The 19430-nt window shown below is 41.1% G+C and overlaps 1 protein-coding gene across 1 annotated transcript in view; it reads left to right on the top strand.

The window, feature by feature from the left end:
- The first annotated feature begins 4918 nt into the window (after nucleotides 1-4918).
- Nucleotides 4919-19430, top strand: part of LOC128509546 (BOLA class I histocompatibility antigen, alpha chain BL3-6-like) — a 32323-nt gene continuing 17811 nt past the window's right edge. Inside the window, exon 1 of the mRNA XM_053481320.1 lies at nucleotides 4919-4992. Within this exon, the coding sequence (XP_053337295.1) occupies nucleotides 4932-4992 (61 nt within the window). The 5' untranslated portion in view covers nucleotides 4919-4931. The remainder of the gene's footprint in view (nucleotides 4993-19430) is intronic.

Genomic DNA, 19430 nt, shown 5'->3' with positions numbered 1-19430 from the left:
GACTCAATACAAACGCAAATGCAACTGCGAACAAACCACAGTTGCTGGAGTTGGACTGCTGTTGCACAGCAGGATAAATAATCATGAATTTGTCATCCACTGATCAACCATGACAAAATTAGTTTGTCTTTTTTTATCCAGAACTGTAGAGAGACTGTCATATACACAAATCTGATTGCTCTCACAAAACTGGTTGCTTACAGTCAGCCAGTGGTTACCTCCAGTATGTACAATTTGTATGAATGTGCCACTCAGAGTACCCACAATCCCTCCATTGTGTAAGGCACTGAATAACAGTGTTGACTGAAATCCGTCCATGTGTGGGCACTTAGTTGCAAGCAAGTAAGATGCAAAATCAATTTCTTCACTACTAAGCCAGTAATGTGAATGCAGAATAGCACCACTTTTGCTGCCTTTTGGAACCATCGGTGGTCTCTGCAGCCTTGCACATTTTAATTTTTTTGGAGGGGTCTTTTCCTTGCCAGCATGGTCCATAGTTCATGTACTTTGTTTTAATCCTATGTTTGGTAGGTAAAGTGTCCGTTTTCTTTACAGCCCCCTGAGGAAAAATAATAACTTTATTAAAGTCATTACCTTATTTATATAGCATTTAGTACAGCTTCACAACAATAAAAAGTCAGTGATGCACACTTTATCAACTTAAATTTAAATTTACCTTTAAAGCAACTCTAAAAAACACTATTAGGCTGTGTCACAAACCTGAAAGTCATTGTCACCACAGTAACTTCCTTTATACATGCCCATTCTCTCCATCCTGTTCTGAAGATTTTGGAAGTGCTTTTGAACATTGTCACCACTGTGGGAGCTGGAGAACACAACTGTCATGCTAATAATGATGTCATCCATCTCCATCAGTGTGGCAGCACTTGTCAGGAGTCCAAAAAGATGCATGGACAGTCTGTAGTGTTTTGGGGAACTGACAAACAAAGGACAAATGTAAGTTTAACATATAGTACTGTCAGAAATTCTGAAAGGTTAATTGAAAATTACACTTTATTTGCCTAATTTAATATTAATTCATTATGTTACTTTCCTAACTGTTTAAACATAACAAATACAAAGTTACTGTTTCTTGCAGAACACTTTCGCATTCTTCATAATGTGGCTTAGGCAGCGATGAAGAATTGGCATCTTCCTGATATCTTTCAACTGTCCAGTGATGATGTCATAGTACATGCAGATCAATCTCTCCAAAGGAAGTTTGCAGAAAGTGTATGCAATAGACTGCATTAGCACAAGGGACCCATCACACATTATCATCACTGGTCTCCGCACTGATTTTTTCCCAAACAACTTCTAATAATCAGTTTGAAATGATTCCAGAAAAAATAGTACAGATGCAGTGGTGTGGTGGCAGGTTACATAAGTTGCTACAGGGATGGGAGAGCGGCCTTTAATAGGATGTCTCACCACCAACTCGTACACATATATGGGTGCTGATTCTCCTTGTACTTTCTGTATAATGCTTCCTGTGGCATCGATATACACAACATCATCTCTGCATCTCTGATGGAAAAGCCGGATTGTGGCTTTGGACCATAGCATTACTCCTTTGGGATGTAAGAGCACCTTCTGTAATACATCATTATCTTCATCTGTTTTTTCTTCCACCATTTTCTGAAGACTTAACAGTTCATTGTCATGTCTTCTGAATTTTTTCCGTGTTTTGAAAGCTATATTTTTAAAGACTTCAGGTGTGGGTGCTTGGTCTCGACATCCTGATTCGAAGACACTAGGTTAGATTTTTTCCAGAGACTGTAAATGTAAGGCTCTTGGAAGGATTGTCTCTAACTGCTTGCCAATAATGTCTCTCTCATTAGCTCGTATGGGTCTTGTTTGTAATTCAGCCATACTATGGCAAACCTCCACTCCCTGAAATGTCACCCAGGCTTTCAGAGTACTTTCGTCATTTACAATCACCTCAATACAAACATGGCAATCTGCAAATCTGCAAAAGGCCAGGCAATGGAATATAGGCCCTCTTCTTTTTGACACTTTCGTTTTGACTGTATGCCTTTTGAATGCTATGCTGCAATACGGGTGGACAGAACGTATTCCTTTTGCTATTACATTTGTCCATTGTAGGTCTTTGAACTGGCGTCCAACCTGTTGTTTACATAGGTCTGTCCAATCCTTTCTATCAATAAAAAAAAAACATGGGCCTGTCGGCAAGGTATATTTAAAAAAAAAGGTTGTCAGATGAACCATTGTACTCAGAAGAAGGTGCTGATGAATTGTTAGAGTCCTGTGTGTGCTATATAAAAAAGTGACATTACGGACAATAAAAAAATGAGACTCTTGAAATTCAGTAAGTAAATTTTGGTAAGTGTAATGGATATACACAAATTGAATCATTGTTGTAAATTACTTTAAAATTAGATAAAAAATAACTGCATATCAAATTTGTTAAGTCAATTTGCAAAAAGATCTCACCCTGGAAGAAGGAGATTCGGCTCCAGCAGCATCCTTGCCCTCAGACTCTATGTCGGTTTCATGTGGACTTGAAGGGCTGTGTGCAGGAGACCACTAGAACATACAGAGAAACACACAAGTTAAAGTGTTTATGAGGATAACAGGGTACCATCAAAGCTTCTTTTGAGAACTGTACTGGTAGAGTGCTATATTATCTCTGTCACTGGTATTCTTTATTAGCAAAGATCTCACCCTGGAAGAAGGAGATTCAGCTCCAGCAACATCCTTGTCCTCAGACTCTACTGTATGTCGGTTTTATGTGGACTTGAAGGACTGTGTGCAGGAGACCACTAGAACATACAGAAAAACACACAAGTTAAAGTGTTTATGAGGAAAAGTGTATGCCACCTGTTTTCCAAAAATCTTTGATATTACCCTGACTGAAGGAAACTCAGCTTCCCCAACATCTCTATCCTCTGGATTGTCAAGAGGAGGCTCCTTGGAAATACAATGGTGTAATTTGTAAAATGCTCAACCCCAGACAAACCAAATTGAAGTATTATTAACTTACTTATTAAGACGCTAACTGAATGCAACACCAAAGTTAGTGTGTAACAACATATGCCCCAGACAATAATTACTATGTTTTTACTGTTCCATTACTTGATTTAATGTCTATGCATCTCTATATTACCTTAAACGTTGACCCATCGTAAGTATAAACTTGAAAAGAAACTTAATACACATATCCTCATCCCTGTTCTCTCGTTGAAATATTACCTGTAGGTGGGCCTGTGCAATGTTCTTCAATCTTACTCTGTTGCAAAGAGAATTTGGAATTTGCAAAGACTGGCAAAGTGTTCCCCAGGTGCCAGTAGGGAGATAAGCACTTTGATCTTTAGCATGGCCTTGTAGAGCATGCTTTATGTCATCAAGCGTAATCTGGGTGTTACGGCCCTGTGTGTGGAAAATGTAAATATGACAAACTTTATTAATAGACTGATATAACGGAAACAAAAAAATGTATTACTTCATAAAAGTAATATGATGTCATCATTAATGTCATCTTACCTTTCCAAAGGTGGAAAAGAAGTATGTTCTGGTGGGCAATGAAATATTTACAATAATAGTAATGAACAGCAAATTACTATTACAACACATATTTTATTTTGAACAAACTTATTTAATGGCTTCACTGAAAAATCTATGAAATATTTCAGAGAAACTAATGCTTATTTATTTACCTGCTTAAAATGAGGAAACGGAAATAAGACTTAAACACATTGTTGCCCTCTACTGGAAAGTTTACTTTTACAGACTTTCGCTGTCATTTATAAAAACTACTGTGTTAAACTGTTAGGCCCCAAAATAAAGTGTAATACATTGTGGGAAATTCATCCATCAACCCTTTCTTTTTTGTTTCTAAGGGCTTGCATTTAAAATTAATTATAAAGAATACTAGTATGTGTAGGCAAAGGCCAAGGAAACTTTTTAGGCATTTTAAGGGTAATAATGTCACATATCTATAAACACTGCAGTAAAATAGTTTGAGATAATGTGTGCATATAGTGTGGGACGTCCTGAATAAGAACTGGTGGTTGTTTTTTTCTACTTATTAGAAATGGGGTCTCTATACCCCTTTAAAGTGTAATAATGTCCAATTTCTCAAAAATGCTGCAGTAAAATATTTTCATATGAGGTGTGTATATAGTATGGGACGCCCCCTATGAGAATTGGCCGTTATTTTTTTCAACTTATTAGAAATGACGTCTGTATAGGCCTCTGAAGTGTAATAATGTCATTATTCTTGATATCATCTTTATGATAATTATTGATTTCTGATTCAGACTTTTAAACCTATTGTAAACATATTTTGCTATTTACTTTCATTGCAGACATTACACCTAATGAATGCACTCCAAAATAACAGAAATTATAGAACAGTGACAAATGAATACACAACTGAGGGATTTAAAATGAGTATATAATTGATTTTGTCTTCCATTTGCATATAATTTATCTGTAAACACAACTACATTTACACTGACTGTAGAAGAAGAAATATACAGAAAACATTATTCAAAGAAAGACAAGTGTCAAAGACATCGCACCTATAAACAATAAGAAAAACAAAAAATGCAAAACACCAGTTTCGAAACATGATATTTTTTTCTTTTTATATCACATTACAATCGTGGTGTAAACGTACAACATGTCGTGTAGATATGAAGGAAGGTGTGCGTGTAATTGTCCATACTGTCCACGTTTTATATCAAAGCGCGTTCTCTCTGTTCTTCCTGAAACTACCGTAATCACTGTAATATGCGCGCACACTAAAATCAATCGCGGCTGGCTTGACCGTGTTTTTCTGAACCGCGGCTGGCTTTACCGCAGTAAAATAAAACCAACTTCACCGCGGTCCTTTAATTTTATCTTTTTCATTTTTTTTATTATTATTTAGTTGTTTATTGCTATTTGTTTAAATTATACGAGGTAAAATGAAGGACTGCGGAGCTAAACTGCTTTTTATCACATGCGTTGTTCATCTTTCATCATCGGGTGAGTTTAAATATTAAAATTAATAAATAATTATAAAGCTGTGTTATTTAAATGTTTGTTAGCCCATGTAAGCTTCGTATCTACTTTAACTTTTGGTAAAATAATAATAAAATATATATTTTATTTAAGGCTTTTATTCGGCTGGTGAGCACAGAATTACGTGCTTGTGTCATGATATAAATATTTAAAATTGAACATTTCATCTGCTCGGTATAACATGTCGTGCGGAGTAATATTTACATTTCATAAAAGGTCATGTAGAACAAAGGCGGTGGTTGTTTTGATCCGGTGTTGTGTAACAGGGAAGCGCCCAGAAGGCCTGTTTATTTATAGTGCTGAAATCAACACCAGAGCTTCCAACAGCACAGACTAAATTATACAGACAGCAGGTGCACCAAAGGGTTCATCCAGAAACATTTTTACATTAAATGTTAATATGATCTTTAGGGTCCTAATGAAAAGTTTGTAATATATTTAATTAAAAATCTTTTCATAATTGATCAATCAATCAATCTTTTTACATCCATGGACACTATGGACAATTACACGCACACCTTCCTTCATATCTACACTACATGTTGTACGTTTACATCCTGGACCAGTGCACAAAGACACTTTAATAACCTTTGCACAAAGACACTTTGTTCTATGCATATTTGCACACTCAGTACAGTATATTTCAATTTGTACAGTATATTTTTCAGTACAGTATATTTCAATTTGTACAGTATATTTCTCAGTACAGTATATTTCAATTTGTACAGTATATTTCTATTTTTATGTACATCATATTTCTATTTTTATTTTTAGTTCTATTTTTCCTAGCATATTTCTATTTTTATTTTTAGTTCTATTTTTCCTAGTTTAATTTAATTTTTCTATTTAATTTTTCTATTGTATTTCTTTTATTCATATTTATTTCTTATTGTAAACTTTAATTCTCTTTCAGGGTCACTGGCAGTCGTATAAGCATTTCACTACATTTCGTACTGTGTATGACTGTGTATGTGACAAATAAAATTTGAATTTGAATTTGAAATTCTCAATGGTTGTGTAAAAAAAACACTACTTTTACCTGGTAAAAACTAGCTCTGTTCTCAGCAACCTATTTCAGTACATGTTCCCTATTTCAGTACATGTTCTTACAAACGCAGGAAAAACGCTCGATTTTAATGCCCGTGTGAACAAGGCCTAAGATATCAAACAGCTCTTCACAATGTTAGATCCTCATTGTCTTGTGATTATACTGGACCCTGTTTGATCAAAACCATATAAATCCTGTTTGTATTTTTCAAACAGGGTGTATTTAACGCAAAATAACAGATTTTCTGTTTAGCAAATCCCACAACAACTGTGTTGAGATCTAAATGTGTACTGGGTCTCATGCATATACAGTGGTGTGAAAAACTTTTTGCTTCCTTCCTGATTTCTTATTCTTTTGCATGTTTGTCACACAAAATGTTTCTGATCATCAAACACATTTAACTATTAGTCAAAGATAACACAAGTAAACACAAAATGCAGTTTTTAAATGGTGGTTTTTATTATTTAGGGAGAAAAAAAATCCAAACCTATATGGCCCTGTGTGAAAAGGTAATTGCCCCCTGAACCTAATAACTGGTTGGGCCACCCTTAGCAGCAATAACTGCAATCAAGCGTTTGCAATAACTTGCAACGAGTCTTTTACAGCACTCTGGAGGAATTTTGGCCCACTCATCTTTGCAGAATTGTTGTAATTCAGCTTTATTTGAGGGTTTTCTAGCATGAACCGCCTTTTTAAGGTCATGCCACAACATTTCAATAGGATTCAGGTCAGGACTTTGACTAGGCCACTCCAAAGTCTTCATTTTGTTTTTCTTCAGCCATTCAGAGGTGGATTTGCTGGTGTGCTGATGGCCGGACAGTCTCCTTCAGGATTTTTTGGTAGACAGTTGAATTCATGGTTCCATCTATCACAGCAAGCCTTCCAGGTCCTGAAGCAGCAAAACAACCCCAGACCATCACACTACCACCACCATATTTTACTGTTGGTATGATGTTTTTTTTCTGAAATGCTGTGTTACTTTTACGCCAGATGTAACGGGACACGCACCTTCCAAAAAGTTCAACTTTTGTCTCGTCGGTCCACAAGGTATTTTCCCAAAAGTCTTGCCAATCATTGAGATGTTTTTTTAGCCAAATTGAGACGAGCCTTAATGTTCTTTTTGCCTAAAAGTGGTTTGCGCCTTGGAAATCTGCCATGCAGGCCGTTTTTGCCCAATCTCTTTCTTATGGTGGAGTCGTAAACACTGACCTTAATTGAGGCAAGTGAGGCCTGCAGTTCTTTAGATGTTGTCCTGGGGTCTTTTGTGGCCTCTCGGATGAGTTGTCTCTGCGCTCTTGGGGTAATTTTGGTCGGCCGGCCACTCCTGGGAAGGTTCACCACTGTTCCATGTTTTTGCCATTTGTGGATAATGGCTCTCACTGTGGTTCGCTGGAGTCCCAAAGCTTTAGAAATGGCTTTATAACCTTTACCAGACTGATAGATCTCAATTACTTTTGTTCTCATTTGTTCCTGAATTTCTTTGGATCTTGGCATGATGTCTAGCTTTTGAGGTGCTTTTGGTCTATTTCTCTGTGTCAGGTAGCTCCTATTTAAGTGATTTCTTGATTGAAACAGGTGTGGCAGTAATCAGGCCTGGGGGTGACTACAGAAATTGAACTCAGGTGTGATAAACCACAGTTAAGTTTTTTTTTAACAAGGGGGGCAATCAGTTTTTTACACAGGGCCATGTAGATTTGGAGTTTTTTTCTCCCTTAATAACGTAAACCTTCATTTAAAAACTGCATTTTGTGTACAATTATGTTATCTTTGACTAATAGTTAACGGTTTTTGATGAGCAGAAACATTTAAGTGTGACAAACATGCAAAAGAATAAGAAATCAGGAAGGGGCAAATAGTTTTTCACACCACTGTATATCAAGAGGTGATGGTTTGTAAATGATCTGTGATTTTTCCTGTAATTGATTCAATAAATACTATACCGTGCCATTCATACCAAGGTATTGTTACGGGAACACAGACTCAACAGACAATGATCTTAGTAGTGAACCCAACCGGGCGTGTTTATTGAAAGTGGGTGAAGTATTGTAAACACGGAATGAATAAACCGGAAAGTCTTAGCTGTATTGAGAGTGAAGCTGGTGGATGTGAGTCGGCGAACTGGTGGAGTGACGAGTAGATCGGGAGCACGGAAAGGCAGGCAGGAACAGGAACGAGGAGACGAGAGGAGGCGAGGAGAAATGGACGACACGGCACAGAGGGATGACCAGGTGCGTGACGGAGTCTGTAGCCTCATGGGAAGTCAGACGCTGAGTGAGGGGAAGTGATGTGTATATAAAGTGTGGTGCTAATGAGGGTCAGGTGTGTGCTCAAAACTCAGGAGATCGGGAACGAAGGTTGAGGGTGGAGCCTGGCATTTCCGTGACAGAACCCCCCCCTCCACGGACCGCTCTTGAGGGCCGCAGGAACCGTCGTCGGGGCGGACGTCCTCTTCCCCTGGGAGCTGGCATGAGCGGGTGTTGTTGGTGAAACTCCCTGAGGAGGTTTGGGTCGAGGATGTCGTCCCGTGGGACCCAACTCCTTTCCTCAGGGCCGTAGCCCTCCCAGTCGACGAGATATTCGAGGCGACCCCCTCGACGGCGGGACTTTCGGATCCCTTCTACGGCGTAGATCGTTCCATCTTCCAGATCCAGTGCGGGGGGGGCTCGTCTTCGGAACCAGACTCTGTGGACACAGGAAAACTGGGTGAGTGATAAGGTTTTAGAAGTGAGACGTGAAAGGTGGGGTGAATTCGGTAGGTGGGGAAAGACTTACACTCAAAATAATAACTTGTAGAATGAACGTAATTAAATTATGGAAAGAATTTCCACCTGATTTAATGGCTTTCTTTCAGCGTTAAGCAATTTTGTTGGCCCAACTTAATGTTCTTAGGTTCAGTCAAATTAATTTTATTAGGTTCATTTAACTTATTTACTACAGCTGCGTCCAACATACTGTAATACTGTTAACATAAATGAATAGCGTTGGTACAACACATTTTTCAGTTGTAAATTAAGTTGATCTAACTCAAGTAAATTTAAATTTCAAGCCCTGGTCAACAGAATACTGTGAAGGAAGGAAGCATAAGACAAACGGGATAAAACGGAGATTTTTTTATTTTACACCAGCAGCAACTTACAAATGAAGTCTCAATTTGAAAAGATGTACAAAACATAAAACACCACAAATAAGTATTAATCATAGAAAAAAAAATTTAACACCAACAGAAAGTTTTGTACTTTATAACTGTACGTTATGACTTTTAAATATGACCGTTAGAGACGGTTGGTCTCCTGAAGTCAGATGCAGACAGGACACTTTCAGTCACAAACTCCTGTGAAAAAATACAGAGATAGATTCAATTAAAATTCATGATACTTAATTTAACAAATGAACAATATTTTACTTTCTTCCTCTCGCTTCACAACTCATGAGAACAGACCGAAACCAGAACCGAACCGCAGATTAAGCACGCGCATATAACCGTCGGTATTTTAAGTGTGATTAAAAATACAAGGAATAGCTTAAACCAAAATAACGTGACTAAACATCGCTAAACAGCAGGTGACATTTATGTTCAGTATTTTGTTTCTATTTAGAAAGACGGGAATTAATTCCTGCTTACCTTTTCCACACACCCGCCAAACGTTTGTCTTCTCAACACGCTGTGTTCTCTTCTCGCGATATTTCCGGTTTTGCTATTTCCTGTTTTCATAGTGACAAGATCTCTTTGGTTTATCTCAACATGATTAAATCCAATACATGTTAAGTTGTTGAATTTCATGTAAATACAACATAATTTATTCATGTTCATCTTGGAAACATGAAATTATTATGTACAAAACACATATTACATTTTAGTACATGTAACAGGTAGCCATGTTCATTTTTTTGAGTGTAACTTATATGTGACAGGGTTGATCTGTGCGAGGATGGTGAATGGGCCGATGAACCTGGGACTCAGCTTCTTACAGGGCAGTCGAAGACGGACATCTCGTCTGGAGAGCCATACCTTTTGTCCCGGTCGAAAGGTCGGCGCATCGGCTCTCCTAACATCTGCAGCGATGCGTTGTCTTCGAACTGCCCGTTGTAGCTGTTGATGAGCCGAGTCCCAAACCCTCTCACTCTCCTGGAACCAGTGGGTCACTGAAGGTACCTCTGATGGGGTTCCGTTCCATGGGAAGAGGGGAGGTTGGTACCCGAGTACGCACTGGAAGGGGGTGAGTCCGGTAGTGGGGTGTCGAAGTGAGTTCTGTGCGTACTCGGCCCAGGCGATGAACTGGCTCCAGGAGTGCTGGCGGTCATGGCAGAAGGTACGGAGGTATCTACCTATCTCCTGGATCTTACGCTCAGTCTGATCGTTGCTCTGAGGATGGTATCCAGAAGACAGGCTTATGGTCACACCCAGGAGATTGCAGAATGCCTTCCAGAATCTGGAAATGAACTGGGGTCCTCTGTCGGATATGAGGTCCTCGGGGAGGCCATAGATTCTGAAGACCTGATTGAACAGTGTTTCGGCCGTCTCCTTGGCTGAAGGGAGTTTCTGCATTGGGATAAGACGGCAGGATTTAGAGAATCTATCCACGATTACTAGAATGCATGTATTACCTTTTGAGCAAGGGAGATCTGTGACAAAATCCACTCCTAGGTGTGACCAGGGACGCCGGGGAACGGGAAGAGGCAGCAATTTCCCCGCTGGCAGGTGTCTGGACGACTTGGTGGTAGCACAGTCCCGACATCCCCTTACGTACCTTCTGACTTGTTCTGCCATGTGGGGCCACCAAAAACGTTCTTCCAGTAGTGAGAGGGTTCGATGCATTCCAGGGTGACCAGTGCCCATTGAAGCATGTGCCTGATGGAGGAGGATATCCCTCAAAGTGGTTGGGACATAAAGACGATCCGTTGGACAGTCTGGTGGAGAGGGTTCATTAATAGTAGACTGACGAATTTCTTCTTCGATCTCCCACTGAATCGGAGAAACAAACAGGGTGAAGGGAAGAATGTTTTCTGGGGTGTCTGGAGTTTCTTCCGAGTCATAGTGGCAAGAGAGAGCGTCAGCCTTGCCATTTTTTGTTCCAGGTCGGTAGCTGATGGTAAAACGGAAGCGTGTAAAGAATAACGCTCATCGCGCTTGTCGCGGATTGAGCCGCTTGGCCTCCCGAAGATATTCTAGATTCCGGTGGTCAGTTAAGACCAGGAAAGGGTGGACCGCCCCCTCCAACCAGTGTCTCCACTCTTCTAAAGCCAGCTTGATCGCCAGTAGCTCTCGATTCCCTATGTCATAATTTCGTTCGGCGGACGACAGTTTACGGGAGAAAAAGGCACAGGGATGATACTGAGGAGGATTCCCCTGCTGCTGAGAAAGAATTGCTCCAACTTCTGACCGGGATGCGTCGACTTCTACCAGGAAGGGTTGGTCAGGATCCGGGAGAACAAGGACAGGTGCTGAAGTAAATGCCCTTTGGAGGGTCGTCATGGCCGTGGTAGCTTCCCTATTCCAGACGAGGGCTTTAGGCTTGCCGATCGGTAAGGGGGGAAACTAGGGAACTGTAATCCCGAATGAACCTCCGGTAGAAGTTGGCAAAACCTAAAAAGCATTGGAGCTGCTTAATGTTAGTGGGAGTCGGCCAGTTGCGAATGGCTTCCACTTTACCTTCGTCCATTGTGATGCCGTGCTGACTAATATGGTAACCCAGAAACTGCACAGAATGTTGATGGAATACACACTTTTCGGCCTTCAGGAACAGATGATGTTGTCTGAGTCTCCGGAGGACCTCGGCTACATGAATGCGGTGTTCCGATTCGTCCCTGGAGTAAATTAGTATGTCATCAATGTAAACTATGACAGACCGGTTCAACAACGATCGAAACACCTCATTCATGTAGCCCTGGAAGACGGAGGGGGCATTGACTAGACCATAGGGCATGACCAGGTACTCATAATGGCCAGTTGGGGTGATAAACGCGGTTTTCCATTCGTCCCCTTCTCTTATCCGGATGAGATTGTAGGCGCTCCGGAGATCCAGCTTGGTGAAGATACGCGCCCCTCGGAGTTGTTCTAAAGCCGCCGGGACGAGAGGGAGCGGGTAGCTGAACTGTAATCTGGTTGAGGGCGCGGTAATCAATACATGGACGAAGGCCTCCGTCCTTTTTAGCCACGAAGAAAAAACTTGAAGCAGCAGGGGATGTGGATGGCCGGATGTATCCCTGTTGGAGAGCCTCCTCAATGTAGCTTTTCATGGCTTTTTGCTCTGGGACGGAGAGAGAGTAGATTTTGCCCTTGGGCACTGGTTCACCTGGACGGAGGTCAATGGCGCAGTCCCATGGCCGATGGGGTGGCAGCTGCGTGGCTCGCCGAGGGCAGAACACGTCCCTAAAGGTGGAGTAGCACTCGGGGAGAGTCAGACGGAGCTGATCGTTGGGACTTTCCACTGATGTCGTATGGACGAGGAGGATTGGTGCAGCCTGTAAACATCGTTTGCTGCATTCCGACCCCCATTTCAATATCTCTCCATTTTCCCAGGAGATGATGGGTTGGTGCTTGGCGAGCCACGGTCGTCCTAGGATGACGTCAGAAGTGGATCGTTCCAGAACCAGAAATTCAATGCACTCCTGATGAAGCCAGCCTACTTTCATCTCAATCGGAGGAGTGGTGTAACGAACCCATCCTCCCCTAGGGGAAGCACCGGTAACACAGCAGATTTTAAACTGGGTTGGATGGAGGATCATGGGGATCTGGAGTTGGTGACACAGAGCGGCAGAAATGAAGTTGCCGGCTGACCCAGAATCTAGGAGTGCCTTTACTGTAACAGAACGAGAGGCAGTATCAAGGACTATATCAGTGGTTAATGGAGCCATATGTTTGCTTAGATAGGATATTTTGCTTACCAGGGGACGTGGGGGTCGTCGGGGACATGTAAGGCGGACATGTCCCTTTTCTGCACAGTAAAGGCTTGACGGAGTAGCTCCACCAGCTCGCGTAACGTGTCCGAGGCCGTTGGGTTCATTGTTGTGGTCTGACTTTCTGTTACAGGAACACAGACTTAACAGACAACGATCTTAGTAGTGAACCCAACCGGGAGTGTTTATTGAAAGTGGGTGAAGTATTGTAAACACGGAATGAATAAACCGGAAAGTCTTAGCTGTACTGAGAGTGAAGCTGGTGGACGTGAGTCGGCGAACTGGTGGAGTGACGAGTGGATCGGGAGCACGGAAAGGGAGGCAGGAACAGGAACGAGGAGACGAGACGAGGAGAAATGAACGACACGGCACAGAGGGATGACCAGGTGCGTGACGGAGTCTGTAGCCTCATGGGAAGTCAGACGCTGAGTGAGGGAAGTGAGGTGTATATAAAGTGTGGTGCTAATGAGGGTCAGGTGTGTGCTCAAAACTCAGGAGATTGGGAACGAAGGTTGAGGGTGGAGCCTGGCATTTCCGTGACAGGTATTACCGTACCGTGAAGTTTTGATACCGTTACATCCCTAATATATATATATATATATATATATATATACTTAACAAAAATATAAACGCAACACCTTTGTTTCTGCTCCGATTTTTCATGAGATGGACTTAAAGATCTAAAATTCATTCCAGATACATAATATTACCATGTGTGATAGTGAGCACTTCTGCTTTGCTGAGATAATCCAACCCACCTCACAGGTGTGCCACATCAAGATGCTGATCTGACATTATTAGTAGTGCACAGGTGTACCTTAGACTGCCCACAATAAAAGGCCACCCTGGAATGTGCATTTTTGTCTCACAGCAAAATGCCACAGATGCCACAAGCATTGAGGGAGCGTGCAATTGGCATGCTGACAGCGGGAATGTCAACAAGATCTGTTACTTGTGCATTGAATGTTCATTTCTCCACCATAAGCCGTCTCCAAAGGCGTTTCAGAGAATATGGCAGTACATCCAACCGGCCTCACAACCGCAACCCACGTGTAACCACACCAGCCCAAGACCTCCACATCCAGCAGGTTCACCTCCAAGATCGTCTGAGACCAGCCACTCAGACAGCTGCTGAAACAATTGGTTTGCATAACCAAACAATTTCTGCACAAACTGTCAGAAATCGTCACAGGGAAGCTCAACTGCATGCTCGCCGTCCTTATCGGGGTCTTGACCTGACTCCAGCTCGTCGCCGTAACAGACTTGAGTGGGCAAATGCTCACATTGAATGGTGTCTGGCAATTTGGAGAGGTGTTCTCTTCCCAGATGAATCTCGGTTTACATTGTTCAGGGCAGATGGCAGACAGCGTGTGTGGCGTCGTGTGGGTGAGCGCTTTGCTGATGTCAATGTTGTGGATCGAGTGGCCCATGGTGGTGGTGGGGTTATGTGTTGATGCAGGAATCCTGCAGTGGAAGGAGAAAACTCCTAACTTGCTACAGCAATAAGCTAGATAATGTAGCGCAAGTTTACACCTCATGCCACCAGGAGGGACTTGCAACAGTACATTATGCATATGGGTTATCCAGTAACCATTTACCATTTATTCACATCATAAGGTTGTAGAATTGATAGAACAAGGGAAATTTGTTCTAACTCAAGATTGCATTCTAGCATATTTCTCACGGCTCACATATCCCGACATTACTATTGTTATGACTCTGATATGCTATTTGTGTCTGTCAGATTTCTCTCTCTCTGCTCCTGTGTGTAGGACCTGTGTCCGTTTTAGGTGGGTGTGGCTTGTTAATCAGCTGGAGCTAGGGTTACTTTACATCCTATCCTGACATAAGGACCACCCCAAACACTCAGCCTGGGCCCTTTTTTGAGACTCGTGATTCTCATTTGTCGTCCGCTAGTAGTTTTGAAATTTTGATTGACTTTCATATGTTTTGTCATTTTGTTTTTGAGTGTTGTGCCAGAGAGAAAGAGAGTTTGTGTTATAGTCTGTATTGTCTTTGTTAAACTCTGTATTGACTGACTCTCCTGTTATCTGAACCCTTGCCTGTTTTGACCATGATATGGATTCCGATTTGGCTGCATGTAAGCATTTTGTAAATAGTTTGTAAATAATTTAACTCTTTTCACACGGGAAGTAGGGGGTTAGACGCCGTTTCTTTTTGTACATATTCTCACTCTGTTTATTGTTTAGGGAGGCAGGTAAGCCAGTTTGTATTTTGTTTTCCTTCATTTAATTTCAGGTTATTTAGGCTTAAAACAAAGTCTGTTTTGTTTATTGTTTTGGCCTGGTCTTCCCCTGAAGATAAGTCCCGTGTAAAGAAAAGGTGAAAATAAACGATTGAACATCTCTCTTTTGTAAGATCACTTAGTTCTCTCTTTCTGTTGTGGCTAACTTCTAGAGGTCGTAACAGAAATTGGGGGCTCGTCTAAAAGTTTTTTTTAAACCTATTTGGATTTTTGGTCGTTGTGTTAACTTTGTAAAATTGTCTTTGTGTAAATTTGTTTGCATAGTGGTTTTCACTTTAAGGTGGAGGGAATTAGAAATGGCTTCAAAATTTAAATTAGATTTGTTTGCAATTTAACCATCAGTAGATCAGTTAAATATTTGACGAAAGAGGTGTGACACAGTTAACCCAGCTGAATTGATTCCTTTAGCCTATGAAGGAGTGTCTCATGATTGTTTGGCGGATTCATTAGCATTTACTAGGTTACGGCCTGAACTTGAGGCTAAACCGATAACGGAAGCAGAAGTCACTTACTTTGTTGATGGGTCTAGTTTTAGAGACTGTATAGGAAGTCACACAGAATATGCAGTAATAACGAAGGCTGAAGAAGACTTTAAACCCATCTAACTCAGCACACTTCACAACTGTGTTCTGCTCAGTTACAGCCTATTCTCATGGTGTACAGTATATCATCTGTTTAGAGCGGTGTGGACGCAAGGATGGTTTAAAAGAAGTGACGGAACTCTCATTCAGCATGCTGAGCAAATAAGTAAACTAATGTCCGCTATGATGCTACCAAGATGGTTGGCTATCATTAAATGTCAGGCCCATAAAAAGGGAAATGACTATGTCACTAAAGGTAATAACATAGCAGACTTAAAAGCAAAGCGAGCATCAAAGTGTCAACTGGCAGTGCAGGTGCCAATAGTCCTTATAGAACTTCAGCCTCAGTTGGAGGATGTTATTCGGATTGAACATCAAGCAGGTCTTTACGAGCACTTGATGTAGCTCCAGAGGGGAGCTCAGGCACAAGGTATTTGGCGTTTACGTTGAAGGTCTGATCATAGCACCCACGGCACTGTTAAACATTTTGATTTGAGATGTTCATGGATTTGACCATTATGCTAGTGGAAAGGTTGTGAGAAAAATCAAGTAACAAGGGTATTGGTCTCCATATCTGCCTGCTATGGTTAATGAGTTTCTAGCTTCATGTGAGATATGTGCTAAGCATAATGTCAAAAAAGGAACAGCGACACCTATAGGTCATATACCGGTACCAGAAGGACCTTTCAAGCACTTGGTTATGGATTATATGGAAATGATGATAAAGTATGTTCGAGGCAAAAGGTACATGCTTGTAATACTTGACAAATTTAGTAGATGGGTAGAAACAATGCCATCTGCAGATGAAGGAGCAGAAACAGTTATCAAATTACTTAGAAGGGAAGTGATACCTAGGTTTGGAATTCTGTCAGAAATCAGTTCAGATAATAGATCAGCGTTCATTCAGAAAACTGTAAAGCAGGTACTACAATAGTTGAAAATAAAACAAAGATTTGGATGTGTCTATCATCCACAGTCCCAAGGTATGGTAGAAATAATAAATGGCACTCTCAAAGTCAAGCTTAACAATATTTGTGCTAGTACAAACCTTAACTGGGTTGATAATTTACCTCTTGCACTAATGAGCTATCGCATGCAAATTAACCGAAATACAACCTAAAACAGTTGCAATTGGAACTCTAACTGACTGCCATATATAAAGCAGTCTATGTGCAGGAAAAGGGCAAAAAGACGGCCGAAGGAAAAGACACTCCATGTCCCATCACTCCAGGAGACCAGGGGCCTGAGGCCTCATGTATCAATGCTGCGTACGCACAAAAACTTTGCTTAAGCCAGTTTTCACTCTCACGGTTGGATTTACTAACAGTGAAATTAACGTGAGAATGTGCGTTCTTCCATGCCAACTTCATGTCTGGCGTACGTGTATTTCTTGTGTGTGTTTGTTTTATTTTCGTTGGCGACTCCTAGAGGCAATTATGTTAAATTGCACACTAGTATCGCACCAACACATGTGAAAAACATTGCTATTAATTTATAATTGATAAATCGGTTAATTGACACAATATTTTTCTACCAATTATGTGATTTAGAACATATAAAAGCATTTGCAAATGTATACAACCCTTAGTCTATGGCAATGGCAGTGTTGGCCTTATTAGAGCACATTGTCAATGGCCGAATCCGAAGGGAACGCGCTTTTAGGGATCAGTGATTTTCCGGCCCACAATGATGACTGGCTTATTAGCTGTTTCAGATTTCCAAGAGCTATCCTCTTGGAGCTCTGTGCTGAGTTGGGTCTAAATTTGGAAAGAGAGACAGCGAGAAGCCAAGCATTACCCGTTCCCTTACAGGTGCTGACAACGCTTGGTTTCCTGGCAACTGGTTCTTTCCAAAGGGAACTGGCAGACCGCTCGGGGTTAAGCCAGTCGTCTTTGAGCCGTGCAATGCCAGCTGTATGGGACGGGATCATCCGCATGTCTAGCAGGTATATAAGGTTTCCATACCATGCAGTTGACCAGCCAAACATTAAAGCGCAATTTGCAGCGATCGCTGGTTTTCCTAATGTAATCGGAGCGATCGACTGCACGCACATTACTATAAAGGCGCCATCTGAAGACGAATTTGCATGCGTGAATCGGAAACATTTCCAATTAATAAATGTGCAAATAATATGTGATGCTCAAATGCGCCTAACAAATATTGTGGCAGGGTGGCCTGGGACAACCCATGATTCATTCATCCTCACAAACAGCATGGTTGGGATGAGGCTCCAGGGTGGCAGGGTGCGCGATGGGTGGCTTCTTGGTGAGTGATGTATTTAAAGATATTATTCCAGCTAAGTTTTTATTTTATTTTGTTATTAATTCCGGAGGACAAACTTGGAAATAACAGTTTTTCTCCGGTCTACCTCCAATAGAAGCACCTCCAATTCACATTCTGTGAAGTTTCTCTTCTTGCTTGCTTTTGCTATTGCTTTTTTCATTTGGTTTTGCCAAAGTGGAGTGATTAACATATTTATACGGAGGAGGAGGCAGGGAGGGGTTTTGCGCTCATGCACGTGCGCTCAATTTCACGTTAATTCGGATGTACAAAGAGAATATGTGTGGGATTCCGCGTACGCAGTGTTTCATACATCAGATTTTTTTACTGCATACGCACATTTACAACTTTGTCCGTACGCAATGTTTTAGTATGAATTCAACGCAAGTCTTTGTACATGAGGCCCCTGATGTATAAACGTTGCGTACGCCCAAAATGGGCATAGAAATATGCGTACGCATTTTTCCACGCACATATTGGGATTTATAAAAAATAAACTTGCCGTAAATAAGTGCGCTCCGTAAGGATGCTCTTGACCGTGCGTACGCACTCTTTTAGAAGAGTATTGGCCCAAATAGCAATAACTATTTAAAATGAAAAACTTCTAAATTATACTATTACATCACCCAATTAATCAAATTGCATCAACCTGAATTATCATTATCAGCATTCTTAACCAGGTGCAAATACTTTGAATTTCACAATTTCTTTAAAGAATGGGCTATAAAAAGGTATGTGCGTATATAACATATTATCATAATGGATGCTCTATCGCTGTTAGAAGACCTTGCTAATGACGCTCTACGAAGGGAGCGTGTTTTGAGAGACCGTGAAGATTTCCTTGCTCATGATGATGATTGGCTCATGAGCCGATTTCGATTCCCAAGAGCCATCCTCTTGGAATTGTGTTCTGAATTACGGCCAGTATTGAAAAGACCCTCGCTGAGAAACCACACGCTGTGTGTTCCTGTACAAGTATTGACCACATAAGCCCACTTGGCCACTGGTGTTGCTGTAACAAATTGCTTTTGTTAACCAAAAAAACATTTTCATTCTTTGAACGTGCAGATCATATGTGATGCGCATATGTCTCTGACAAATGTAGTTGTGAGATGGCCTGGGTCAACTCATGATTCCTACATTTTGTCCAACAGCAGTGTAGGTAACAGACTGCAAACAGGAGCTGTGCGTGATAGAATGCGCATGTAATTGAAATTGAGTAATGATGCAAATGTGTTTAAAGCATACCTTTTCTTTTAGGTATAATTATAATCTCCACTGATAAACAAACCCACACTTATTTTAATATTTTTTAATGCAAAATTTCACA

The sequence above is a fragment of the Clarias gariepinus genome, chromosome 21 (assembly GCF_024256425.1).
Source record: "Clarias gariepinus isolate MV-2021 ecotype Netherlands chromosome 21, CGAR_prim_01v2, whole genome shotgun sequence".
Classification (NCBI taxonomy): domain Eukaryota; kingdom Metazoa; phylum Chordata; class Actinopteri; order Siluriformes; family Clariidae; genus Clarias; species Clarias gariepinus.
This window is presented reverse-complemented; position numbering and strand designations above follow the sequence as displayed.